This window comes from Engraulis encrasicolus, chromosome 16 (assembly GCF_034702125.1).
Source record: "Engraulis encrasicolus isolate BLACKSEA-1 chromosome 16, IST_EnEncr_1.0, whole genome shotgun sequence".
Classification (NCBI taxonomy): Eukaryota; Metazoa; Chordata; class Actinopteri; order Clupeiformes; family Engraulidae; genus Engraulis; species Engraulis encrasicolus.
This window is the reverse complement of record NC_085872.1, coordinates 29,630,634-29,658,522: the sequence shown is the minus strand read 5'-3', so window position 1 is coordinate 29,658,522 and position 27,889 is coordinate 29,630,634. Positions and strand designations below refer to the sequence as shown.

Genomic DNA, 27,889 nt, shown 5'->3' with positions numbered 1-27,889 from the left:
CGCGTTTTTCTAGCAGGCGGAGTAAATCAAAACAGAGAACATCGATAGTCAGCGTGCAGTTGCAGCGTCATTGTGGGAAGCTGTTTGAATGAAGTTGTTAGTATTCGCTGAAATCTGCAGCAAGAATTCGCGCCCCGGTGACAGGGATCCGAGTAAAGCGCCACAACTACTCATCACAAAACATGCCGGTCTTTACAGGTATACCAACTCAACATTTGTCAGCATCAGTAAACATTAAGATTATCTAGTTGAAAAAACACAGCTATGTGTAAAGCTAACTTGCTAGCATCCAAGTTTATAAGGCCTGTTGTAGTCATTCACGGGTTAGCAAGCTAACGTCAGTTACGCTTCCCTACTTTTAAAAGCCCGTGGGATCTGTTTTACGATGTACAGAATTGGACCATGTGTCTAAATTTGTGGTAGCTACTAAAGAAAACGATCTGCGTGCTCATTTTATCAGCTGAGCATGCTATGTTCCTGTTGTGAAGTAGCATACGAAGATTAGCCTTGAACTCAACTATAACATGACTGACACATTAGCATCATCTGCAAATTGTATGCTAGTTTTTAAGGGGTGACTATTTTTCTGAATGACAATATGCAGAGCAAAACAAGATACATTCAAATTCACGTAGCCGTGTTTGGTAGACTTCGAAAAAAGTTTGAATGTTTTAAAGTAACTTCATGTGTATAGAGATCCCTTCTGCTAACGTTATTCAGCACAACTAACTCGAGCTAGCTGTTGCTATACTAGCCACTTTGGTTAGCCTGCTGTGATGGGCTACTTCATTATTTTGTGTCAGCGGCAAGTTCGCCATGCAAAACAAGTTAAAGGAAAATGCAATCTCCTTATTTTAAGTATTTAGAATGTCCCTTATGAAAGACCACACCCCTGTCAATACTCACACCATAAATATGTATCTCATTACCCAGCAGCTATTTGATTTTTGTTTTAGACAGTGATGAGCTCAGATTCCCTTTAGCTAGCGAACAAGGCTGGAGAAACATTCAGCTAACTTTAACGTTACCTTACCCTGGTATTTAGCTAGTATCTATCTTAAAGTAACTTATTTATTTAAATGACCCATACAACTCCCACAATGGATCTCCATGACCACTATGCATCGGCAAGTCTTACAGGTGTCGCGTTATATTTCGCATGTATCTTCCATTGTGTCGACTTGAAATCTGTGCTGGTTGCCAGCTAGATACAATGTCAACGGAATGCGAAAGTAAACCTTATGTTTCATTAAAATGTGTACATTGTTGCGCGTTTTAGTTGGGCTTTGGTGCCAGTGTAGCACATGGGGAACACGATTGAAATTTGTCTGTTTACTCCTAACAGCTCTGTCACAGGAGTTGCAGGGCATGTGGCTGACTAAACAATGCTGTGTCATTCCTGAGTCTGACTCTGCACTGTGTCAATAATATAGCCTACTACTCTGAAATGCTTTAGTATGCGACATGATAGCATTTCAGAGTAGTAGGCTATATTGTTAGATGCAGATTACCAATGGCAAGGTCTTTTATTTGTTTATTTTAATGCAGTGAATGTGAAATGGGGAAAGGAGAAGTTCGATGCGGTTGAGCTGAACACCGAAGAACCACCCATGGTTTTTAAAGCCCAACTGTTTGCTCTGACGGGAGTTCAACCAGACAGACAGAAGGTCATGGTGAAAGGAGGGACGCTGAAGGTAAGACGTGAAGTCAATTTGATCATTCAATGCACTGCTTAATCTGCATCTAACATGTATTTCTCGTTCTTCGTGTTAGGATGATGAGTGGGGCAACATCAAACTTAAAAATGTAAGTAGTGGCTGGTGCATGTCTGAGCTGCATTTCCAGATGAGCTGTGATGTTGAATTCTGAATATAGCTGTGGTGGGGTGTAATGCATTCAATGTATTGTACTTATTCTCTCCCAGGGCATGACCCTACTAATGATGGGCTCTGCTGAAGCCCTACCTGAGGAACCGGCTGTCAGACCCATGTTTGTGGAAGACATGACGGAAGAACAGCTTGCTTCAGCTGTGGGTTCTATAACAGCATTCAGTCTTTCTCTCCAATGGACTTCAATTTGGTATTGTAAACTGACGGCATTTAGATGTTTGAATGATTTGAAAATGTGTTTTATTCCCCTCTGTTAGATGGAGTTGCCATGTGGTTTGACAAACCTGGGCAACACCTGCTACATGAATGCTACAGTGCAATGTCTGCGGTCTGTTCCTGAGCTCAAAGCTGCCCTTCAGAGGTAATGTTCTGTGAATATCTTATCAAACATTCAAATATTACTTTGTACTGCCACTTATCCTGTTTGTTTTGAATCAGGTTTTCTGGGGCTCTCCGTTCCTCTGGAGCAAATGCGCCATCTCAATACATCACCGCAGGTAAGCGTGTGCTCAGTAACGTCATACTGCCCATAGGGATGCACCGATACCGATACTGGTATCGGTATCTGCACCCGATACTGCTCATTATACTCGTACTCGTCAAGCACTTGCCGATACCAGGAACAACACTGCTATTACACAAAACAATGCAAAATCTTGTCACGTTCTGTGGACTTGAAAGCAGCATGGAAAAAAATTGCCACCTCATGCATTTACGAACATTTAAATCTACATGGAAATGGACAATAAAAATATCACGGGTGGAAAAAAACAAGGTCATGCATTTATTTTCATTGTATTTTGGTGGTTAAAGGTATCGGTATCGGTACTCGGTATCGGCAAGCACACACATTAATGTACTCGTACTTGTATCGGTTTTCAAAAAAGTGGTATCGGATTCGGTGCATCCCTAACACCATGTGTGTTACAGTACTTCTGGCTTTGATTCACATTTGAGTTACGCGTGCTCTTTTCTCTGGTCCTCAGCTCTGCGTGACCTGTATGAGTCCATGGACAAAACCTCCTCCAGCATACCACCTATCATCCTGCTGCAGTTCCTGCACATGGCCTTCCCTCAGTTCGCTGAGAAGGGTGACCAAGGCCAGTATCTGCAGCAGGTAGGCCACATTTGCTTTGTCTACTTGGTGTCTTGTAACACTTGATTTAAAACATGTGTTCTCTGAGGCAGCTCGACGATGTGTGTGTTTCACGGAGATGCAGCAGCCAATAAATAAAACATTGGTATTTGATTGCAAAACAATTGGTTTGTGTGTGTGTGGTGCCGCTTCTGTAGCAACCACTTGATTGGCTGGCGCATCCGCGTCAAAACCATGCCCTCGCAGCAACATAACTTCACTGACGGGTGACAGGAAGGGTCTAGGGCTATGCAACCGCAAAAGCATGACTTCTGATGGCTATGCCCTTTTATGTCAAATGTCGTTGATTACGCCGGGGGTATGGCGCTGTGCTCCAAGTCCGTGGCGAATCCTTTGAAAGCTTTGGGAGGGAGGTTTACTGTTCATGTGCAGTGTCAGCAGGCATCAGTTACACATGGCAAATAGAAAAAGCAAAACATGCATGAAAGCAGGACCGATACAGAGTGGAATGCAAGCATTCCGCCATTCACATTCACTGCACGGTTGTCAAAACTCTTAGTTACTCCCTTTTCGCTTTGTAGACCAGTATTGTCACCGGCTCTTCTTTATGGAGTTGGTTGTTTACTACTTCCTTCACTTGTGTTGCTTTCAGTGTGTCCCAACTGTTAACATTAGTGCAAATTAAGAGGTACAAAGATACTTGTTATAATAATATTCCTGTTGCTTGGCTCGCTGTAAACCTTACTGAGCAAAAATTTGTGTTGTAACAAGAGGAGGTTGTCTAACTTCATATGTTTGCTTACACAGGACGCCAATGAATGCTGGGTGCAGATGATGAGAGTGCTTCAGCAGAAGCTAGAACCACTGGAACCTGAAACGCCAATGGAGGTGAGAGGGCACATGGGATAACTCTTGTTTGAATCGTAACCGGTTGAATATATGAACACTTGCTGTGTACAGATTCTTTTGAGCACTTTTGCGGTGTACAAACTGTTTTGGTATACACTGCTCTCACCTAAGTCTGCATCAAAGATTTTCTTAGTAGAGCGAGATGATTCAAACCCCACCCACCCAATGTAAAAGAGTGTGCTCAAGTTCGGTCTCCTAATGGGAGTCACTACCGGATGTGAGTCCTCCGGATATATTGCGTGTATTTACAACAGTTTAACCTCAGCTACTTGATTTCGGTCCGATTTGAGTCTGACTGAAGATGGAAGGGACATTGGTGCCGTGCGTAAAGAGCCTATCGCACATCGCTGGTTCAGCGACACCACTGAGGTCTGTGATATCCCAATAAAAGAATAGGTCCGTGATCAATTTTTTTTTTAAAAGAACTTTGTTAAATGCTGATTGATTTGAGTGTGTAGATGAAACGCCTGTCTCAACCGGGGCTAATTCGTCAAAAGAAAACAGCGTTAGTTTTTCTCGGTTGGCCTTATTTTGTTTGTGTAGCCTATTATCCAAACAAGGAGGACTGAGCTGAAAACGGCAGCAACGTCGAGTCATCTCACAGTTCTAACTACTCTGAAGCAATTGTGCCTGTCAAACCATCCTGCACGTTTCGAAATGTTGTATGAAAAAGTTTGCACAAGAATAAGACTAAAAAGATGCACTGTCACAGACACTGGAATAGCCCATTTCGGAAAGCATTGAAGTGTCACCATGGAGTTTACCTAGTCTAAATGCCTTAACTGGCTGGCACTCGAGAAGTTTCTGAGTAGAAGTCCAATGTCTTAACTCCTCCTCACATTCGTGAAACATTAATGTTTTGGACAAGTAACAAAAAAGAATTTCAAGGCATAGCCTACTTCTCACCATGGAGTTAGAAATCAGCAGTTAGGTTGTATATTGTGCAGTTATTTGGTGATGCCAAAACAACACGTGAAACCAGCTGTGGCACATGAGAGACTAGAGTAGCCTAGTACATTTAGACATATTCATTTGATTGTGCTATATACACTTAAAAGTGTCAGTGAAGAATTAAACTGGGCGATGAATATAAATATTGGAGCCAGTCTCCCTCCTTGTCTGGGTATTGTGCAGTCAGAGACGTGTGCACGCACACAACTTATTTCTCCCCCATGTCTTTGCTCATCATCAAGCCCCCTGTCTCCACTTAGACACGAGCATTCAGAATAACTGTTTACACGAGCTGTTTTAAAAAATGTGATGCACGTTCTGCATGGCATGGCATGGTTTTGGCCAGCTAATTAGACACCATGATGTAGCCCTAAATTCACCAAGATTGTAGCCCTAAATTCGCACGTCCTTAAAACAGTCACAATGCTATCGTAACCCTTAATGTGCAAGTATTAGATATGAAAATATCCTCGGTCACAGCATTAGAGGACCTATGGTGGTGGCGGGGGCCGAGACCGAGTTACGGGACAATCATATTATTATTGAAGGGACAGTCATGCACGACTCGCATCGGGTAGCTGTGGTACCGCAAAGCATTTGTTATGTTCGAAAAGCACATCTGGACATGTGAATACTCTCCCGAATATCCGGAGGACTCAAATCCGGTAGCAACTCACATTGGGTTGCTACAGGGCGTTGTCCCCTCCTTCTTCTCGTTCTGTGGCATTTGGTGACAGCTTGCAGAAGATGTGCGCTACCGCCATCTACAGTGCCAAGGGAACTCCATTTATTCTAAACATAAAGCCTCCAAAGATCTCCTAAATGGTCATTCACATGTATCTAGTAGGAAATACACGGGCTTGAATCATCTTACTCCACTCTACTTTTTTTGTTTGCATCTTTTATGAAGTCTCGGTTTAAAATTGATGATGATTTTTTTTTTTCCGTCTTCCCTCCTGCAGACAGGGAATGAAGGTGGGGCAGCCACGGCCTCTGCCAAGAAGAATTTCATTGATCAGTATTTTGGTGTGGAATACGAAACCACGTATCCTTTCAGATATACTTTTCCTAAACCCGTCTGTTAAGGATGTCCTTTTTTATTACCAGTGCTGACGAGATACTTTTGATCCCTTCCTTAACCCTCTTCTTGTCTAGTATGAAATGCACAGAGTCAGAGGATGAGGAGCCTGCCAAAGGCACAGAAAGCCATCTCCAGCTAAACTGTTTCATCAACCAGGAAGTGAAATACCTGGCCACCGGACTCAGACTGGTGAGAACCGTTGAGCCGTTCAACTATCAAACATTTCCAGTATATCCATCAGCATTAGCGATGAATATCCATCACCATCAATATTTCCTATTTTCTAATTAAGTTTTGCATTATTAATTTCAGCTGTAGTGGTAACTTTTCCGTTTCTCATTTCTGTTTCCAGAGACTACAAGAGGAAATCACGAAACATTCTCCATCTTTAGACAGAAACGCGCTGTACATAAAGACTGTAAGTTTGTATTCCGTTTTATGGGAAGTTTTTCAGGCGGCAATATGGTATTTGGCATCTTTTTAATGTCTGCTTTCCTCTCTTTTGAAGTCTAATCTCAGCCGGCTTCCTGCCTACCTGACGGTTCAGATGGTTCGCTTCTTCTACAAGGAGAAGGAATCCGTTAATGCCAAAGTTCTGAAGGTATGGAGGATTGGCATTTTAACGTCCCAGTTACAATATGTGCAAATAATTATCACGTTTGCCGTATTTACAAATCCATTGTGTTTTTTGTTTTTGTCTAGGATGTCAAATTCCCTCTTATGTTGGATGTGTATGAGCTGTGCACAAAAGAACTCCAAGAGAAGATGGTGTCAGTCAGGTCCAAATTCAAGGAGGTGGAAGACAAGAAGCTAGACAAACAGCCGAAAAAGGCCAGTATTATCCCATCCTGCGCATCATTGCCAACGCTTTGTTACTACTGCCACTGTCACATGTCAGCTCTCTCATCTAAGAGGGGGTTTGTTGCTCTTCTTTGAAAGAGATGATGTCTGCTTTGAGTAAACTGAACAACCTAAACTGCTGTTTAATTATTGCTGCGTCATTACTGTAAACTGACTTTATTGTCGTTCACGTTCTGATCTTGAACAGGTGGAAAAACCGACGGGTGCTGCACCCAAAGAGCCAAAATACGAGCCCGTCTCTTTTCCAGATGGTAAGTACATGGCACTTGATGCTGTGCACTCAGTCTAATCACCTCCATTGTTTCCTTCAAAGGGAGCTGCATGCAATTTTAATTTCACTGCTAGACATTGCCATGTAGTGCACTGCATCACAAAGAAACATGTAAGGACTGGGAGCCACACCCCATCTGTTTGGCCATCCCAAAACACACCGGGCATGGTGTGTACACACATGGTCATGGTCAGTGCACAAGTTGTTCAAAAGGTCTCCACTAAGAACTAAAATAGATGTAATTTTGTAAATATACTAACAAATACCAATACCATCACCATACATTCAACCTCATAATTTTACTGCTTCCCCGGTTCTATTACGTAGATCCATTTTTCACTACGTTTCCTCTGTTGCACAGATCTGGGCTCCAACAACAGTGGCTACTATGACCTGCAGGCAGTGCTGACACATCAGGGACGCTCAAGTTCGTCAGGCCACTACGTCTCTTGGGTCAAGAGGAAAGAAGGTAAGCAAGTCAGCCAGCCAGCAGCCCTTCAAAACACATCTGAATCCACAGCTATGCCCCGATCTTGCATTGGGATGTCTGTTGTGGATCATGTTCTGGTCACTTAGACTTATTGGGAAGAAAATTCCTTTTGCGTTTAGATTAGATTATCCTTTTATTGTCTCTTCAGGAGAGAAATTCAGAATGGACATGAGTGTGATTCACAGTTAACATCAAATTACCACAACAGACAGGACCACAAAGAACAAACAAACAAATAAACAGGGTAACAGACAACCATTGTTGGTGTTACACACAACGTTCCAGTTTTGGCCCTGAGTCATCCAAAGGCATATACAAACCTAGATATTGCACATACTCGTTGAAGGTGAAATGTATGCTAAATTTCCCCAAGTGGTCTAATTGATTGCACACTGGTCTTATAGGCCTTTATTTGAGTCTGATGATCATTATTGTAAGGTCATTATCCGTGTTGTCTACTTTGGAATGTACACAAATAGGCCATTGTTACAGTACATTACCTCCGCTAATAAGGACACCAGCAAACAGTGATGCTCTGCACTGATGCCACCATATGCTCATAACAAATATTGATAATAATAATAATAATAAATTTTATTTTTGAGCGCCTTTCAAGATACCCAAGGACACTTTACAATCAAAACAAATACATAACAGTAGGGAAAGTAAAACAAAGCTTCAGTGAATTAACAATAGGAGAGTAATTAAAATGCAAAAATAAAATAGAAATAAAAGTACAATAAAGATAAATGTTTTCAAGTAAGAAAAAGAAGTAGAATGCATTTGAAAATAAAATAAAATGAGGGGGAAAAAAATAAAAAATAAAAAAAATAAATAAATAATAATAATAATAATAGTATGTAAAATTAAAAATAAACTGATGATTAAAATAAAGTGGAAGTGCCTGTCACTGAAGTGGAAAAGCAGAAATGAAAAGGTGTGTCTTCAGCTTAGATTTAAGCACATAGATTTTGATGCACATAAAGGATAATGGGAGGACGCACCAGTTACAGCGCACAGCAATAATGAGTACACCCCTATTGAAAAGCAACATTTTGAACAATATTTAAATAAACACACAAGTTAACACAAAATGCTCATAGAGTAAGTGTAATACAACATCTTTTGAGCTTATGACCGAAAAGTCAATGGTCAATAGTATAACTTACATGACATATTTGTCCATTTTTGTGAAATTGTGCTGGTGCAAAAGTGAGAGCACCCCTATGTTAAACTCCCATAGTGTCTAAGAAAGGACCACGTTGGCCCGAAATGTCTCAAAATTGAAAGGGATTAAAAGGGAGGTCATTGGTCTGCATTTCATCTTTGCCTGCTTACATTGAACTTTTACATTTTGAGTCTGCACCTGGCAAAACTAGATGCATGTGAGATTTGAATGAAACCCTATGGATAGTATCATGATCTGCTACAGTAGGCACAGTACATGTTGACAAGTATGTTTCTTGTGGTGAAATTCAGCTTTCTGCTGTTGATGGCATCCATACAGCTCCAAACCATTTCAGTCCCACCACCATGCTTGACTTTAAAGCGATGCTGGCGGCTAACTGGTCCCATAGGACTCAATAGCCTTAGTCTCACTGCAGGGCCAGCCCCGGGCTGGCCCGGACAAAAGGGGGCTGACGGTGATCTCATCAAAAGGGGGCTAGGTGCTAAAGATGGCCGCCGGGCCAGGTTGTCGGGCTAAGGGCCGCTTTCCCTGGCCCGTCGAATTCGATGGGCCAGCAAGCTCGCCGAGGCTCGGAGGCGGGGTCAACCTCTGTGTAATAATGTGGCTGCATGGGGGACTTATCGCTAAATTCTGGGCAAATTATGGTTAAGCATTAGTTTGGGGTGTTTGGCTTTCTTATGGCATAATTTCATAAGATGCAATCTTGGCACTTCTGTTTGTGTTTTTAAAGTTATTTAGCCAACATAACTTTTTTGTTGTTATCAGGGCATCATGGGCACCACTACACTTAAACTTGGGATGTCATAGCTAAGTCATGTCGCTTTTTTCTGCTTTTAGCCGCCAACTTTTGTGCCATTATCGTGATTTGGCATGCTTTCCACTAAGCCTTTGACTTCGATATTCGATATTCGAATATAAGTCGAATGTTAAGAAAATTCGAGACATTCGAACGAATATTAATTGGCCATTAATATTCGAATCTGACATGGGTATTGCTTTTTTGGGTATTTCATTGTTATTGATTAAAATGATTTCCTTGTAAACATCGCAATTCACAGTCTCAATTTATTTTTTCCATGGCTGGTTAATCACTACAGCCGTGTTGAGGAGAGTCGCGTGCGTGGCTCATCTCTCTGTGTTCCGTAGCAGGACACTTGCGGCAGGCAGTCTCCCCCAGAGTCCGCATTAACAAGCAGATGAGTGCTGCAGAGTTCCATTCAAGTGAATGGCTACAGTTAATAAACAAAGCATCATCACATTACTTTTCTGGAGTTGTTGACGAGTTTCTGGAATTATTTGATTCAACCCACAAGTACCTGTGATTACGCCAAGAGTAAGATAATAACTTCTTGTTTTTTGGATTTTGACCAAATTAGCTTCGTTGGTCTGGGTGTCAGATCAGGCAGACTCCAGGTGATGATTTTGTTAGCATGCTTTTAGCATGTTTTTAGCGCACTGCTAGTTTGTGTAATGTTCGTTTTTAGACGAGACAGTCATCTTACCTGGACCTACAAGCACACTACCTAAATGTCCGTCATTAGTGATAGAAAATAAATACATATTTGTTGATATTGGTGCTGTGTGCTCAATTCTCATGATTCGCATATGATCCAATTCAAATTTTAACTTGGGCTACAAGTTTGACATGGCTGCTAGCTTTGCCATGTTTTAATCTGCATTCACACCTCTAAGTACCGTCTTCTTATAAGTGCTGAACGATTGCTAAACAATAATGGCTGGCTGAATGCATGTTGTTAATGGGCATGTTGCTATTCTTTGTCGTTGTTCTGTTGTTGTCCTTCTGTGATTTGGGGCGAAAGTGGGCTGTGCCCGACTGACGTTTCACAAACAAGGCGTGTACCTGAATGTGCCTGGGGTCGGCTATGAGTCCGATCAGGCAAAAAATGGCCCGGGGCCGGCAGCTCCGAGCCGGCCACTCTCCTGAGCCCCGGGCGGCCCCAGGCCGCTGAAGCGCGGCTAATGAGACCAAGGCTAATGTTAACTGCTAGCTTGGAGGTAAAATTTGTACTGCCATACCCAGAGAACGTTTGAAAGAATTGGAGAATGGTAAAACTCTATTATTTACCTCAAGGGGAGGTGTAAAATAAGCTTAATTCCAAAAATGGGACAGTATCACTTTAAGCATGGAGTACTTTTCTATGTACAAATCACTTTTAAACACCACAGATGTTTGATACCATCTAATGCAAATTTGTTGATCATGGTCTCATCAGAGTCAAACAAACTAAGGATATGGGTTACTGGAACCATGTCCTGTGATCTAATGACCACAAGATAAACAAATCTCCATTAGATGGTGTCAAGCATGTACAAAGTGATTTGTACAAAGAAAAGTGCCCCATGCGTAGTCAAGTATGGTAGTGGGAGTGGCACGGCTAGGGGCTGTGTGGATGCCTGCAGGCATGTGTACATGCCCGTAGTCTTCATTGTTTATGCATAGCTGAAATTAATAGCAAAATCTTCCTGTAAAAATGCTAACATTTTGCCACTGGGTGCTTTGAAAACACACGGAAAGTATTTTGTGTTACTGTGTTATTTGTTTCAGTGCTGTGCCCCATGGATGTAGTGATGTAGACTCATGGCCATAACACAGTGCTCAAATGCAAAGTTAGATATCCTCTACTTATATTACTGCACACATTCCGTACGAGTCCATGTCTAATTTTCCCTCCTCTTTCGATTGTGTGGCAGATGAATGGGTGAAGTTTGACGATGACAAGGTCAGTGTGGTGACCCCTGAAGACGTCCTGAAGTTATCTGGCGGGGGAGACTGGCACATCGCATACGTCCTGCTGTACGGGCCTCGCCGCCTTGAGATTCTGGAAGAGGAGGAGCAGTAGTAACGAGTATGGAACGAGACAAATGAAAACCAACAATTCAACATGCCATTTCAAAGCACTGTCTGCATAGATGTGCAATAAATCCCAGTGTCTTTTAAAATCTGACCTTAATTTTTTTTAAGTGACATACATTTGTGCACCACCATTGAAGCAGCATGTTAAGGGTGGGGAAAGCTGATTCACCTATCTAAGGAACAGACTGTAAAAAATAAAGATCAATCCTTGAACATGATGCAAGGAAAGGGTGTAAGTGTATTTCTTTGTTTCTTTTAATGTTTTATATATATACATTGTATATTTTTGATGCCTACGATGGTGTTGCTTATTCCATAGTACTAGTGTTCCAACAGATGTTATTAAACGATGTAATGGACTAATTGATTTTTACAGACACTTGGGAAGTGTTATGGAATGTTTTCCCCAGCAAAGCCCTTACTGCCCATTTCAACCCTGTGTTCATTTTGAATTGTTTTCTAATTGGTGGAACTCTCACGTGCTTTCCCTGCTGCACTATCGAGCAAGGAGCTCGCTATTCATGAACTGCATATTTGAAAACCGGAGGTTAAAAAAAAAAAGCAAATCTACACCTGCACATGTTGTTCTTGTTGGGCTTATATCTTAATAGGGTGTGCTACATGCCCATGTTCAGATATGTATCACTTACTGTCTCCTGGAAGTAAACACACTTTGGCCACATTTGTGTAAAACTTGACAACAGCTAACATCTTTCTGTAATAAGTTATTGACTGCTGGCTTTTCATAAAGGGTAATAAAACTTGTGCAAAGAAATACTGCCTTGTCATTGAGAGAGACCCCAACTTTGAAATAGTTTTGAATTTTTCATGCTCGGAAAACTGCAGGGGAACACCAAAACAACACAACGTAGTTGTAACTCCCATATCAGTGAAATCAGTTTGGAACTCTTCAATCAATGGATAGAAATTAGAAGTAATAACCATGACACACTCTTAAAGTTTTTTTCAAAGCTGGTGGTGTCAACAGACCATTTCTCATTTTTCATCCTCTGACTGATTTTTAAAAGCATGTTTGACTTTTTACGCCTTTTACTGATAGATGGGAAAGGATAAAGAGATGGCTTTTGGGGCGGACTCGAACACAGATGTCAGGCTGAGTAATGGTGTAGTCATTCTGGCTGATTTGTTACATTCTGGTTGATATGTTACATTTGCATTTTGTACCACGAGGCAGTGGCTACAACACACTGAAGTTGCTCTGGTAGTGCTACTCGTCAGCTGTGGCCAAGTTTGCCATGTCTCTCAGAGTCAAGGGTTCCCAAACTTTACCATAACAACGCCCAGGAATATACCGGCCGAGTCCAGCCAAGGCCTTTTCTGGGCATCCCCTTTCTCATCTGTGCATCAGTGCCCCATTGGGATATATAAAATACTAGTAGCCTAGAGATGCAATAGATTATCAAAATACAGTTCTTAATGGGAATATTGCTTTGTGTTTATTTTGATATAGGCCTACATTTATTCTATTATTTGTTTTTTCTTTTTCTTCCAACTTGTCATAGCCCCCCTAGCAGCCCCTTGTGGCTCCCCAGCTCCCACTTTGAGTTTAGAGCAGGGCTATTCAAATGGAGGCCCTGGAGGTAGATGTTGCCCTTGGATGATATGGTTCTCGGTTCTCGGTTTTAGTTTGTTTTAATAGTTTTTAGAGCACATCTTTTCATTCCAGAGTTTGTTTTGTCAATGCTAAGTTTCAGCTTATTGTTTGACAAGTTGTTTTTCACACTATAATTATTTGTCAAGTGCAGGATTCAAATGACCAGTAACGACATTAACATGGTTTTCAATGTTTTCATTTTTGGGAGGGGGCAGGGCCATCAGCAGCTAAAAAAACACATTTTACAAAATAAAAATAATTTATAAAACATAAATATATTCACATGATGTACTGTATGTCACATATGTTTACAATGGCTGCTCAATAATATCTAGCCCCTTCCTTACTTAAAATTTTTTTTTTGCATATACAAAAATTAGGTCTTGCAATAAGCCGTTTAGAATAAACCATTTTAGGCAAAATTATTCCATCTAATATCAATAAAACTACGGTAACTATCCTTAATCTCATGCCATTTTATAAGGCAACAAAAACATTTAACTATGTTTAATTATTTATGTATTATGTTATGGGTCTCTTCACCAGAAGCATCTTGGCCTGCATCTCTTCAACATCAGCCTCGATGTCGCTGAGGGCCATCGCCCTCACCTCCACATGCTCTGCCAACCTCCCTCACACTCACTCATCAAAATTCACAACTGAAGTTATTAGAACTAATTTCCTTGAGCTGTGCATATGAAGAAACTTGACTTGAATATGAATATGACTTGAACTTTTATTGAACTTTTCTACTTGAACTTTTACTTTGTTCAAAATATTGGGGCTCCTGTGCCAGGTCCCTGTAGGCCTGTCCAGTAATACATCGTTGCAAATGATTAGTGGTGAAAAAGCTGAACAGAGAGAGTGAAAGTCCTGCCTAGGTTTTCCTTCTTTCTGTGCTCTTAGGATCAGCTCATTCATTGAATTGGCTGGAGAAAAAATGTGGCAGCGTTTCTACTTTCTGCAAACCAGGTTTTTCCACCTCTGCAAATGACCAGCAATCGTGTAAATATGGACAGTCTGATGTGCCATTATAGACAACTTGACATTCAGAAAATTAATAAATAAGAAGATGCATTTAATACTACTGTCTGTGTTATAAAAATGTAACAAAACAAAATGTGCAGACTACCAGCACACCAGTGCAGACCACATCTGTCTTGAACATCTGTCAATTGCAATTTCTCTCTCTTTCTCTCTCTCTCTCTCTCTCTCTCTCTCTCTCTCTCTCTCTCTCTATCTCTCGCTCGCTCTTTCTTTCACACGCACACGCACTCTCTTTTATTTACCAATCTTTTAAAGGAAAAAAAAACACCTCTCTTAATATGCTTATATTCTTACAATCGTATACACTATGATGAGATGCAATAAAATAAATCTGTAGTGTAGACTTCGACATACGGCCTAGTACTAATAATATACTCTATTTTCAATAGCAGCAACCTATCGAGAGTATGACAATCAAGGCCAGCAGATGGCAGCAATCTCCAATAGATTCAATTGTTGCAACTCAAGCCAGTGTCATACAGCCAGTGGGATGGAGCAGGGTCAGTTTATGTACCTGTAAAAGGTATTTGTGATGAAATTGTGTAGAGGGGGCAAGTACATTCACACGTGTTGATAGCCTGAAATTGAACGAGGCTGCCTGCTCGCTGCATGCTCAGTAGTTGATCAATGTGAGGTATGGCTGCTGTATGACCTTTCAACCAGTGGTGTAGTCTACGTAGAACGCAGGTATACGGAGTATACCCACTTCTAAATTTCAGGGATTTCAGTATACCCACTTAAAATTGATTGATCCATTGTTTTGAATAGCACAAATATATACAGTATACCCACTTCAAAAATGCTCAAATATACAGTATACCCACCATAAAAAAGTAGACTACACCACTGCTTTCAACCTTCATTACCTTTTGGCTTCATGCCCAATACTCAGAGATTTTATTCTTAGCATCTTGATCTGTTTGGTATCATTCACAAATTGACCATTGTCAGATGAGAAACTCCCATTACAAGTATGTTTGAGGAGAAACAACCATTTCACCATCCTGCAGCCTATGCTTATAATTGGTGGATGAAATTATTTCTGATCATCTTTCAAATACTATATATTGTTACTCTCTTTCTCTTCCTCCCTCTCTCTCTCTCACAGAAAGAGAGAGAGAGAGGGAAAGAAAGAAAGAATAGTTAATTAAGTTAATTAAGAAAGAAAGAAAGAAAGAAAGAAAGAAAGAAAGAAAGAAAGAAAGAAAGAAGAGTTAATTGAACAAATGTGTAATGTGTCCTAAAATACACCACCTGCCTGGTAGCCTAGATACTGGCAGACTGTATCACAAGTAGAGATGCACCGGATCCTGATTTTTAGGATCCTGCTGGATACCGGATCCACGGCTTAAGATCCTGCCGGATCCAGAACCGGATACCGGATCCTACGAAAGGGTTGAAACACATAGCCTACTTGCACACGTGGGCCCTTTTTATTAAGTTGGCTCAAACTATTTTAGACTCATTGGCTTACTGCCACACTGCCTGCACTGTCCGCTTCCAAAGGGCTTTCACTCCATGCAGCAATTGGGGTTGTGAAAGACTGACTGAAAAACCTAGGCTAGAGGTGCACCAGTAACTGTCGGATACCGGATCCACTGCTTAAGATCCTGCCGGATCTGGATCCTGTGAAAAACCCTATTATCCTGCAGGATCCGGAACCGGATCTTGGATCCTGTGCATCTCTAATCACAAGTGAGATATAGTCTGGGACCTCTGGAACACAAATGGCAAAATGCTTGCCTTTACAGTGCTCTCATTAGGGCACATTGGGTTGTCCAGAGTAAACATTGTCAAGGTTAATGGTGCTTCAAGTGCTCCAACTTTTGGAAAGTGGGGTATAGTCTTGTTTCGGGGTGTGTTGTAGAGCCTATAGTTAAAATAAAATAAAATAAAATAAAATAATGAGACAACAAAAACAAACAAAACTTGATCATTATGGACACAGGAGTTCCCATGCATCTGAATTTAAGAACCAATATTTTTTTCTTTTTCAAATAGCGCTTCAGTTTTGTGCACTTTGCTATCTGGATCTTTAACACCATTATTTTGCATTATTTAGCAGTAAAACAAAACTTGGAAGAAGGGGAAATAAATCTACAACTAACTATGTCATTGCTTTATGTTATGTTATGGTTATGGCGCTCTGTCTCTTATGAGTCCTGTTGCACGTCTGTGTTCTTCCTGAGGGCTGAAGTTGCTGACTGAATGGCTGACTGAAACTTGTTTATGCCATGTCAGCTGAAGAGTAAAAACCGACAACTGCACTTCTGTGTGTTTTTTTGTTGTTTTACTACATGCTGTTAAACGGTGGGTTAGCTGTGTTACTTGATGTGTTGGGTAAAAGAGGAACTGTTCGGTGCAGGTCACAGCAGCAGTGCACATTTCGGAGAAGGCCTAAAAAATCACCCAGCATTTTGTTTCACCATTTTAACCCTTCAGCATAAGGCCTACTACACAGTCTTGCCTGATTAAACTCTAATCTCTTTACCTGATAAAGTAGTTTTAACTACGTTGTCTACTTTTTTATAAACAAGACGAGCAGTAAAGTGCTTGGGGGGTCTAAGAAACCCTGGACCTTTCAAAACACACACTTTAGTGATGAATTAACATCTAGGCCTTGTAGCGAACCCATGTCTACTAAGTGTACAGGTCCCAAACACAGCATCTGAACTGGTCCATTGCTTCCAGGCTGCTGCTTGCGAGAGAGAGCCTGACCTGGCCTTGTCAGGAGCTGACGCAGAGCAGACAGGGGGAGTGTGGATGTGTGAAGCCCCGCTGACGATCCCCCGAAAAAGCGTCTGCCGTCCGTCAGCAGAGGGAATGTGCGGGAGTAACTCCCTGGTCCTCCCTGGCGCAACCCCATCGCTTACTTCATCGCGTTTGTCTCCACACGGCACTCCATCAACCGCCTGTCACACCATTGCCGCCTCCCTCACATTAGTTTTCAATTTTTTTTTTCAAAACAATGGCCAGGTGGTTGGTACAGGAGTTTCTCTGACATTGATGCAGTAGCATCTACATTCTACAACCAAATATGCTGCTGTGAACACAAACATTTCAGAGTTTCAGAAGAGCTCCTCATTGATGTTCCCATGTCAATCCACCATCAATGACGACGATGTGGTGATGTTTGAAAAGGATGGGTGGACAGGAAGTGTGGAGGCTTCAAACACATGCTCGACTGAAGGGCGACCAAGGGCAGAAGGTGTGAAGATAGGAGGGAAGAGTTGTGTTGAGAAATGGAAAAGGCAACGTGAAAAACAAACATGCAGCACAATGTGAGGATCTGCGGGATGGTGAAAGGAAAGGCAAGGTTTTGCAGGATTGACACGAGGGGATGTTATTATTGACAAATCTGACATCTGACACTTTGAATGTCTAAGATATGTTGACAGATGACATGTTTTGACTCAGATGGGACAATTCATTTTTCCCTGACAAAAGTTCTAAAAAAACAGAGACAGGAGGAAACGGGTCTGTTTTTTTCATCTTACTCCACAATTCACCTTAGACAATATGAGCACAATGTCTAGTTAAGCAATCATTTGTTTTAGCACATCCTGGACGTCAAGGGATATTAAGTGGGAGAACACAAAAGTCTGGAAAATGTATGGCACATTAAGGTGGTGTCTATAGACAGGGGCGTTGACAGCTTTTGTCTGGTTCAGGACAAAGTTATCTGAAGACCCAATTCTGACACATCCTCCCCTCGGGCCCAGGACAACTGACCCCTTTGTCCCCCCAGTTGGCTTCCTTCACTATTCAGTACTCTTATGGTCAACTCAAATCACCAAATTACCTGCAAGTATTTCCTTTCAAGTGAAACATAAAACTTGATTGAGATTAAAAAATATATGTTTTCTCACGTCCTTCCTTTGGGTTTGGAGTAAATCAGGCATGCAAGTAGGCTTTTTCCATCCCTGGGCTGTCCTGCCTGTGCCTCAAAAGTTCAGCCAACAGCAACCAGAGGATCAACACCACAACAAGTTTCCAGGGTACGTCAGGTAAACCAGATCTTTAGTTCTTTACGGTGATTAGCACAGGGTGGGGGTGCTATTACGCACATTGAATGAAAGGGTACGTGAGGCAGCCTGTGTCCTCCATACAATGCAGTGTGAAAGTGCCAGCAAGGAAATCAAACCCTTTCCTATCTCGATTTTGCCAGCAGGTATACGTCTGCTTACTTTTTGTTAATTTTTTTGGGAAAATGCAGGCACACAGTATATTCCCATGAATACATTGGCTCATATCTTTACCTTCTGGCCCCCCTGCTGTCAGGTCATTAGAGGCCTTTGGAGGCCTTCCAGCTTTGTTGAACAACATGCCACTCAACAATGCAGGAAGTTTCACTTCTAAACTAGCTTTGCAGACATGATACTTATGACGCCATTCAATTGAAACCTTTTTTTTTGACAACTCTTCCAGCACCATACCAACTGTAGGCTAATGATAAGGTTTTATGCATTGAAGAAATTAATCACATCTCAATACAAATCATTCAGTGAATACAGAACCGTTTAATTGGACGGTTACATGCAGTATGAAGTCACATGTTGCATAGATAGACAAGGCATTAGGCTACAACGGCAACAATCACTATCAACATTCAGGAAAAAATGAAACACCAAATTAAAGGCACAATAACACCCACTACTTTAAAATAAACAATGCCATTTTAAACATCATGGTCGCATGTCACAATATTAATGGCATGAAATGACATCCTGTTACTGTATGCTACGTTATTACTGTATCCACACACAGGGAGAGGTAATGCAGTGGCTGTGATCATTAGTGCCTTGGCCACTGACTGGTCTCTGTGTCTTCTATGGGGGAGAGTTGCTGAGTCTCCTCAGAGTTGTCTCCTTTCCTCAGCACGCTCATTCGTCTGGCCATGCCCTCTTGCTTCGGACAGAGCAAGAAGTCGTACACCAGAGCCGCAGAAATCCCTCCACATATGGGGCCTATCCAGTACACCTGCACATCACACCGATGAAAGTTAAGTCAAGTCAAGTCAATAGTGTATGTAAACTTATTACAGGCTCAAGGTCCACAGTGGTGACATCACAGTATACATCATTTATACAACACATGCACTCAATGAGTTAAATCAAATAAAAAGGGATCCGCACATTTTAAGGAGCTAGCTTTCTCTGATTCTCTGACAACCATTTTAGTCGTTTTAATTGTGTCATCACATTTTCTGAAGAATCACTTGTGTTATCTGTAATGAAGCAATGTTTTTAAAGGATTTATAATATATTTCTAAAGCTCACCCAGTGGTTTTTAAATGATCGCAGAATGACAGCCGGTCCAAAAGAACGAGCAGGGTTAATACCACATCCTGTATAGCTGATCTGTGGAGGCAAAAGTAAGTGGGTAAAGATCATGACAATGTATGGCCCATACAGGAAATAGAATATAGGATACAGAAAGGCTGTTTACAATTTTTTGGCCAGTAAGCAGGTGTATTATGGATGTTTGTGCCTGTTTGTGCACCGTAATTCTTAAATAATCTCCAATGTCCGATCGTAATCTTTTCTTCAAGCAAGTGGTGATATTATATTGTCTTGTGTAAATACAGAGGAAACCATTTGTACTCTGTCGCTGCTCCTCCCTTCCTCTCTACAAACATTTCAGACCTTTTCCCACTGTTTTCCCAAAACATAATCCATCTTCTCTCTATCTCTTTTCAACAGCCTCTCCCTCTCATGACCTGATGGGATCAAGCATGGCCCCTGTTCAAAGTGGTCCAGCATTTGGCACTATTTTTGGCACCCCAATTTATCACTGGGCCCTCTATTTCAGAAGAAGTGATGTCTTTGGCATTGAATCTTTTTTAAATTAACCATTATGTTTGTGCTTCATGTCAAAACAGGCTGAAGAAGCTAATAAACGGTATAGGGGAGAGCTAAGATTTGTGTCATTGACTAAAACCGTGAATGGCAAGCTCTAACTGCAAGGGAAATAAGTGTGTGTGATCTGTCTACTCACAATAGCAAAGTGTCCCAATCCAACTGAGAGACCAATAGCAAGAGGAGCAGAGCCAGAGATGTCGGACCGCTTCTTGTCAGTGGTGGCCAACACACACAGAACCAGCTGGAAGGTGCCCAGAAACTCAATCCCAAAGCCTTGGCCAGGGGATATTCCAGGTGCTAACTGTAAATTAAACACAAATAAACAGTAGGAAAGAAGTCATGTAACAACATCCCACTAAGGAGATCAGAGGTTATCAAATCTCATCCATGTCTGAGGTATGAGAATGCTATAGGTCCAGTCTCAGTAGTAACTGAGAAGCACGTTTTTATTTTTATTTTTAAACCATTATTAACGTGAATGTTGTTGCCATGTATTGCAGCCATGAACTCACCTGGTTAAGTCCCAAGGAGACACTGTAATCATGTCTCAGTCCATACATGATGGCACTGGCTAGGACAGACCCCGTCATCTGAGCAAGGATGTACAGCACAGCCCGAAGCACGCTGATCCGGCAGCTGGTGAGCAGGCCCAGCGTGATGGCAGGATTGAGGTGGGCACCGCTGACATGGCCCAGGCTTTGGGCAAGCGTGGCAATGGCCAAGCCAAAAGCCAGAGCCACCTTCACCTCCTGGTCGGGGTTACTGTTAAACGGATTACCGATGGCTGCTGCAATGCCGATGAATATGAAAAGGAGCATGCCAACTAGTTCAGCCAGCACGGCTCTCCAGAGCGACCAGCTTCTCACCTCGCTTGCCATGACCAAGCCACTGCAGCGCCTTCTTTGAGACCTTTGGCTTACAGAATGAGAAGCCTAACCTAGTGTGAACAACTACAGCACTGCTGACAGCGGCGCCCCTTATTTTTTGCACCCACAAAGTGTGATGGGCTGTGGCTACCAGTGTTTCTGACTGTTGGCCACGGTGGGGGTTGAGCAATATTAGCCTACAGACAGTGATCACATCATTGGACTGGCTGTTGTGCAGTTTGACAAAGTGCAGTCATATCAGTAATTAAAAAGAAAGTACAATACACGGTTTGTGTCCAGCACCCCCCCCCCTCCCGCAATCTGGTTAACAGAATGCATCAAATTGGCAAAGAGTGCATGCACTTTGCATAGCAAAAGCATCACTGCTCCATCAAAAAATAGCCCATTAATTAATCTTGACAGAATTAGGATTCCAAGACAAGACAAGATGACAATTTGTGACTTCATTTGTTTACAATCCCAGGTGCTGAACAAAAAAAGTGACCTTTAAAAAAAGAAAAGAAAAGAGGTTTCCACATCCTTGAAGCGTCATCCTGTATAAACAGTAAAAAAAGATCCTAAAAGAAGAGAAATCCGAAGGAGTGTGCGAACCCCTTTTCAACAACAACAACAACAACAACAACAACAACAACAACAACAAATAGGCCTAAATAAATTAAAATACAAGATGACAAACCTGACTGATGAGGCAAATGGTAGGCTATGTTCATTTGTTTTCATTCTCGAATTGGAAACACAAAGGCATTGACATCAGTTTATTTTACAGCCAATCATTTTGCAGTTTATTTCCAGACTACCTGATTTTGAACCGCAAAGGCATGGACGACAGTTTATTTCACAGTTAGTTTACCGTTTATTCCCGAGACTACTTCATTGTCAATAGGCCAACGTCACTGGAGTCTGTCAGTGCTGTAAGGAAATGCAGTGCAACACATCCAGTGACTTGCCAGCAACTCCCTCTCCAATCAGCTGAAACACAGATCCTTGGTCTGATTAGAGTGCACAGAATGCAAGGAAAACTGTAATCACTGGGCGGTTCAAGTTACATTAGCCCAACAACCTGTGTGTGTTGGGGGGAAGAAACACGTGGCTGAGGCGTGCATTTCCTAGTCCCCCGAGGTTTATGACATTGATGAAAACAATAAATGACCTGTCCCCCACCTTGTCAGTCAGCCCCACTGTACGTAAGCAATAATATATGCATTTCAGAGACACAATGGGTGTGTAAGCTGTTTACCATCTGTTGATTTCACACATCTTAAAAGAACATTATGGGGTAGGGCGAGACTGGCAAATGAGCATCCTATACTCTTGAAAGTATACGCCAGCAGACATCCATGTTTACACAAGGGAAACTCATAAACAATGACGCATGATCGTGGATAACATCCCTAAAGAAATACTCCTTTTCCCACGGGATGAATTTATGTTTCAAATTCTGTAAAATGGAATGTTTTGTTTTTCTTTATTTCTTCGTTTTTTATTATTATTATTTATTTGTTTAAAATGAAAGAGAGTATGTTACAGTGTTAATACAGTGGCTCCTTGTGTGGCGTTAGCAGTCAATTTTCATCTAGGAGCTGGTCACTGTCCAAATAGTAACACAATCTACTGCAGGCTTTCTCAACAGTTTCCTGATACACGTCTAAAAATAAAGAGGCTGTGTCGCTGTGACAAGCTGGCTCGGATGTTGTTGCTATGACCAAGCTTTACTGCAGGTCAGATTAGTCCTCGTAAAATTTGCCGAAACACTTTGCAGTTGGTCCAAGATATACACATAATATTGGGTGTGATTTGGAATGGCTTTTGGAGTGCTGTTTGGTCGGCAAGAACAGCATCCTGAGTACAATATAAACGCGGGCCCTGCCGTGGCCAAACGGTAGGGCACTCGTCTACCATGCGGCTGACCCGGGTTCGATTCCCAGTCTGGGTCCTTTGCCGGCCCTTCCCCGTCTCTCTCTCCTCACTCGCTTCCTGTCACCACCTCACTGTCCTATCATAAATAAAGTCAAAAACACCAAAAAATATATAATAAGAATAAAAAAAGAATATAAACGCTCTTCACATTTATTGCGGTTATTTATTTATTTTACTGGGGTTATATGATGAAAGGTCCGCAGTTCATTCAAAAAACACCAACAGTGCAGTATAATGCTGTGAAGTTCCTGCTCGTTGTAGCAAAGCAAGGTGATGAGGAACAGGTGTCCCCAGTGCTATCTCTCCTCATCTGCTTGGTATCTGTACTCTGAAGTGCACTCTTGTGCCTCATGCTTTCTCATGCCGCCTCCCTTTTCGCCACTTCTTGCCCTTTTTATTTCCCTTGCTCTCCGTCCCCTCTTCTCTCCTCCCGTTTTCCTCCCATGCATTTAGTGTGGAGGACCAAAATATTATTAGAGAAAGCATGTTGGATATATGAAGCTATTATCAGAGCTTTTTTCTCAAATAGTAATTTTATAGAGTTAAGAGAGAGGGTCCGAGGCACTCTGAAGTAAATTTAAAAGGTCTGCAGTTATAATGTACTAAAGGCCCCGTGGTATGTCAGAGCAATACCAAAGAGTTCTAACCCAAAAGACCGCCTCTGGTAATACTAAACCTGCACCTTTCAATGACTATTACAGCATGCTTCAGAAGACTCTTCACACCTTTATTATGACAGGATAGAGAAGATGTGACAAGAAAGTAATGGGCAGACGGATGCGGGTAAATGGCACAGGCCAGACTTGAACCCATATAAACTTTTTTTTTCCTGGATTATTTTAGTGTGCACACAAATCATCCTTTACTAGGCCAAAATATTAATTATGGACACAGATTTGGAATAGACATCACCTAGCGTCTGAAATAGTTTCTATGATGCACTCAATGACACAAATAAACAGTAATAGAGCAAGAACGCGATGACATTGTTTTGAAGATGCAACATAGAATTCTAAAGTATACTGTATTTCAAATCACTGGATCATTCACCTGGGAAGCATTCATGGCAGAGGACTGTGCTTTTCCATCTGTGGTCGGGGAGTCCAGATGGTCTTTGTTTTCCCTTTGCATAACTGGAGGTCAGCTCGTGAAATGAAGCTGACATGCTTTTTCTGCTGTTTGTGTTGAAGGAGTGCAGCGTTCTCTTCCCATCCACAAGATTAGGGCCGGCTCTAGTCAATTTGGTGCCCTAGGCGAGCACCCCTCTTTGCATGTAGGCCTAGTGGAATTAGAAATTTGCATGTATAATCATAGTGTCATACATCTGATTGAGAACAGCTGATCTAATGCCTACATATGTACATAGTGCCCATAATTTGGCGCCCCAGTTGACCGCCTGGTCTGCCTATGCCTAGCGCCGGCCCTGCACAAGATGGTCCAATTGCTATGCTATTGTCTTTTTATCTGATGATGGAGTCATGGGAGGTCTAGAGAAATATATAATGGTCTTTCACATTTGGAGTTTTAAAACCATTTGAAAATAATAAAGAGTTCAGCTCTATTAGCCTGTGTAGTAATTTCTTCTGGAATAGGCGGAAACATATTTTCACACCCCGGAAGAGTACCTTTGGGAGACAGGATTTTATGTTCCTGACTACAAACCCCTAATACACTTGTAAGAGCACTTAGCTCTTCAGGTTTTATTGTTATGGTTTTATTATTTCCTGAGTGCCAAATTAATCATGCTGTTGTATTTGCTTGCTTATTGCCAGGGGGCTTCAGTAGTGCATATAGCTACCACCAGCAGAGGGCGACAGCCATGCCTATCTAAAAAGCATACCATCACTGTTGGAACACCTCCAGCACAAATATCACATCATCTCTAGCAATGTCTGATAAAGTAGTTATCTCTGTGTCCATGATACCATCTTTATCCTCTGCTTTAAATTTAAGATGTTTTTCAGTTATATTGTAGCCACAAAAAATAGACTTTCTCTGACAACACAAGTCAAGATTGTTGGACTCTATTTTATTTGTATGGATAAAGTGTGTGTGTGTGTGTGTGCGTGCGTGCGTGCGTGCGTGCGTGTGTGTGTGCGTGCGTGCGTGTGTGTGTGTGTGTGTGTGTGTGTGTGTGTGCGTGCGTGCGTGCGTGCGCGCGCGTGAGTGTGTGAGCGTGTACGAGTGTGTGTGTGTGTGTGTGTGAGAGAGCCTGTGTGTGAGCCTATGTGTGTCTCTGTATGCATTTTTCCCTGGCTTGCTTCAAATGTGTGGTGAGATATCGGTCTCTGGTTTTGTGGCCAAAATAATTTGACAGGACATGCTGCTCTGTGGTGACACCACTTAAGTTCAGTCTGAACTCACCATTCAGTCATGTCCAAATCAAAGCATCTAAGCATCTACATACAAGGTATTTTGGACGTCAGACTGGACTGACTGCGTCTGCCCCTTCAGCTCTTGCAGAGTCATGCACCCATTCCATGGCACTGGCATTCAATTCAAGACTGAATTTATTACCTGACCAAGATAACAATGGCAGATCCCCCATGGCTTTCAACAAACAGAGAGTATGGGAAATGTGAGGCATTGAGCCACTTCAAACTGCTTACGGGAACAGTCACCGTGTCTCAGGATTAATGGGTTTAAAATATGCTGAGGTATCGGACAAAAATGCTATCACGTTCTGGCCACAGATGCAAAATGGGAAAGCTCTTCGTAACATAATTGAAGGATTTTTAAAAATCAAACAGAACATCTACAGTACGTACATACAATCATTAAACTCTTCATAGGCCAATGTGCAAAAATGTAATGCCAAATTAAAATACTTATCTGTACATGAAAACATTGGATTCATTCATAAAATATGGACATTAACTTAATTTTGCTATTTTTCTTTCTTCTGGGATGTTGTGTAGAATATGTCAATATGGCCTTTTTTTATTTAAAATGTTGTAATTTTGTAACTTCACTACAAGGTGATGTGGGAAGTGTCCGTGAAGGTGCACAACAGGTTAAAATAAAAACAAAATGAGTATCAAGGTGGTACAGGGGGAAATGAGTATCAAGGTGGTACAGGGAAAAATGAGTATCAAGGTGGTACAGGGGGAAAATGAGTATCAAGGTGGTACAGGGGGAAATGAGTATCAAGGTGGTACAGGGGAATATGAGTATCAAGGTGGTACAGGGGAAAATGAGTATCAAGGTGGTACAGGGGGAAAATGAGTATCAAGGTGGTACAGGGGGAAAATGGCTGTTGTTCTCCCAAGAGGACGTAGGGTTTCAGGAGGTTATACTCCAATATCGAGTCCACACTTACATTTTAATTTTAAAGGTAATAGAGTAAAAGGATTGAGGTTGTGCTGAGTCTAATGTGTGCATTAAGATATAGCTTGCCATGATTAATTATGTGCTTTCTGGATAAAAGATAGCATCTGGAGAACTAGGCCTAAGTAGCCTGATTATCATCGACTTTCAAATCTCTTCGATACTTGGTCTGACGAAGCGCATATTATAATTTCCCAAAGGACATGGTTGACCCGCCTCCCTTTGTTTGCTAATGTTTGTTTGCTTCCTGACAAAGTGGGAGGAGTTGCCGATTTTTCGGGAGCTCAGAAACAATATTTGTATTGCTTCTGGCCTGACTAGAAGCAACGTTGTAGGTGTCACAAGGAGGGCACGGCCTGGCTAAGGCCTAAGGCCATCAGTGTCAATAATGACTATATGCAAACACCCAGTCAGAGAATCTGTATAACACTTTTATTTTCAATAAGAAGGGGTAGCAATTTCCAATAACAAGTGGAAGATACTTAGCTGTTAGATACCCAACACATGTGTTCTTCTTTACTTACAAAAGTGAAGACAAGGAATAATTGTGCAGTGCACACAAGAGTACAAATATAAAATGATACAATAAAACATTTACATAGAAAATAGTTTACAAAAATATGTGATTCTACATCTAAAATACTGATGTTGGAGCCCACTCATCGACACAATACAAAGTTATCTTTACAAATGTGTAACAAATCTGTATCTGTAGCAAATGTGCCTTGTTTAATAGGCTTTCACAAATTCCCAAGCAAACATTCGGAATGTAGTGTGCATATTCTGCGCCAAAAACCCATTTAAAAAACTCTTCCAGTCGAAGTAGAAAAGCTATTTTGTTGAAATAGAAACACTCTTCGTGTGCGTTCATAATCACTTAGAGAGACTGTACATGAAATGCAAGGAAGGGTTTGCCAGCTTTCACTTTGACGACATCTCAACGCGTGAGGCGTCCTCGACTCCGTTGACGTCATAGTCTTTGGTCGGCCCGCTGACCAGCACCTTCATGCGGTCGGGGAAGTCGTCCATCTTGGGATACAGCAGGAAGTCATACACCAGGGCAGCAGCCACGCCCCCACACATTGGCCCCACCCAGTACACCTGCAGACGGACAGCACATGGCCAATCAGAATCAGAACAAAAAAAACCCTTACATTTATCCATCTCAAAATAGATAATTTGATGAAATGTTCTCAGTGTCACACAGGAAAGAATGAATAGCTTCTAAGTCTCATAAATAATAGGAATCCGTTGCTTAATGCGTAATGCACTGCTGTCATGGAGCAGAGAACCCTGGCACTGTGGTGGTCTGTGGCAGCCTCCCACAATCTTCTCTCAGCTAAGTTTAGCAATGAACACAACAGTAAATCATGCCTTGCTCAGTGCATTCTGTCTGCTCCAGGGAAACATTGGACACTTTTTCTGTCATAATCCACATGTTGCGGTTTTCTGCTTACCCAGTGATTGGTGAAATTGACCAGAATGACAGCGGGTCCAAAAGAGCGTGCTGGGTTGATGCCACACCCAGTGAAGCTTATCTGCATGGAGCAAAGAAGAAGGAGAGAGAGAGAGAGAGAGAGAGAGAGAGAGAGAGAGAGAGAGAGAGAGAGAGAGAGAGAGAGA

At 41.8% G+C, this 27,889-nt stretch overlaps 3 protein-coding genes across 3 annotated transcripts in view; 1 reads left to right on the top strand and 2 right to left on the bottom strand.

The window, feature by feature from the left end:
* On the top strand, positions 1-11,830 carry usp14 (ubiquitin specific peptidase 14 (tRNA-guanine transglycosylase)). Its single transcript, XM_063219327.1, has 16 exons — positions 1-198; positions 1,549-1,694; positions 1,774-1,806; positions 1,925-2,029; positions 2,147-2,250; positions 2,328-2,386; positions 2,876-3,006; positions 3,793-3,873; positions 5,808-5,890; positions 6,001-6,115; positions 6,279-6,344; positions 6,435-6,527; positions 6,629-6,757; positions 6,975-7,038; positions 7,420-7,527; positions 11,450-11,830. Exons 1-16 carry the CDS (start codon positions 183-185, stop codon positions 11,596-11,598), a joined length of 1,482 nt encoding a protein of 493 aa, XP_063075397.1. The 5' UTR covers positions 1-182; the 3' UTR covers positions 11,599-11,830.
* Positions 11,831-18,862: 7,032 nt separating this feature from the next.
* Positions 18,863-21,066, bottom strand: LOC134465583 (aquaporin-1-like). Its single transcript, XM_063219325.1, has 4 exons — positions 20,648-21,066; positions 20,272-20,436; positions 19,554-19,634; positions 18,863-19,254 (listed from the first exon to the last, which is right to left on the bottom strand). Exons 1-4 carry the CDS (start codon positions 21,011-21,013, stop codon positions 19,069-19,071), a joined length of 798 nt encoding a protein of 265 aa, XP_063075395.1. The 5' UTR covers positions 21,014-21,066; the 3' UTR covers positions 18,863-19,068.
* Positions 21,067-26,679: 5,613 nt separating this feature from the next.
* Positions 26,680-27,889, bottom strand: part of LOC134465584 (aquaporin-1-like) — a 3,981-nt gene continuing 2,771 nt past the window's right edge. The window contains exons 3-4 of the mRNA XM_063219326.1: positions 27,724-27,804; positions 26,680-27,367 (exon numbers count right to left, since the gene is read on the bottom strand). Of these exons, the coding sequence (XP_063075396.1) occupies positions 27,188-27,367; positions 27,724-27,804 (261 nt within the window). The 3' untranslated portion in view covers positions 26,680-27,187. The remainder of the gene's footprint in view (positions 27,368-27,723; positions 27,805-27,889) is intronic.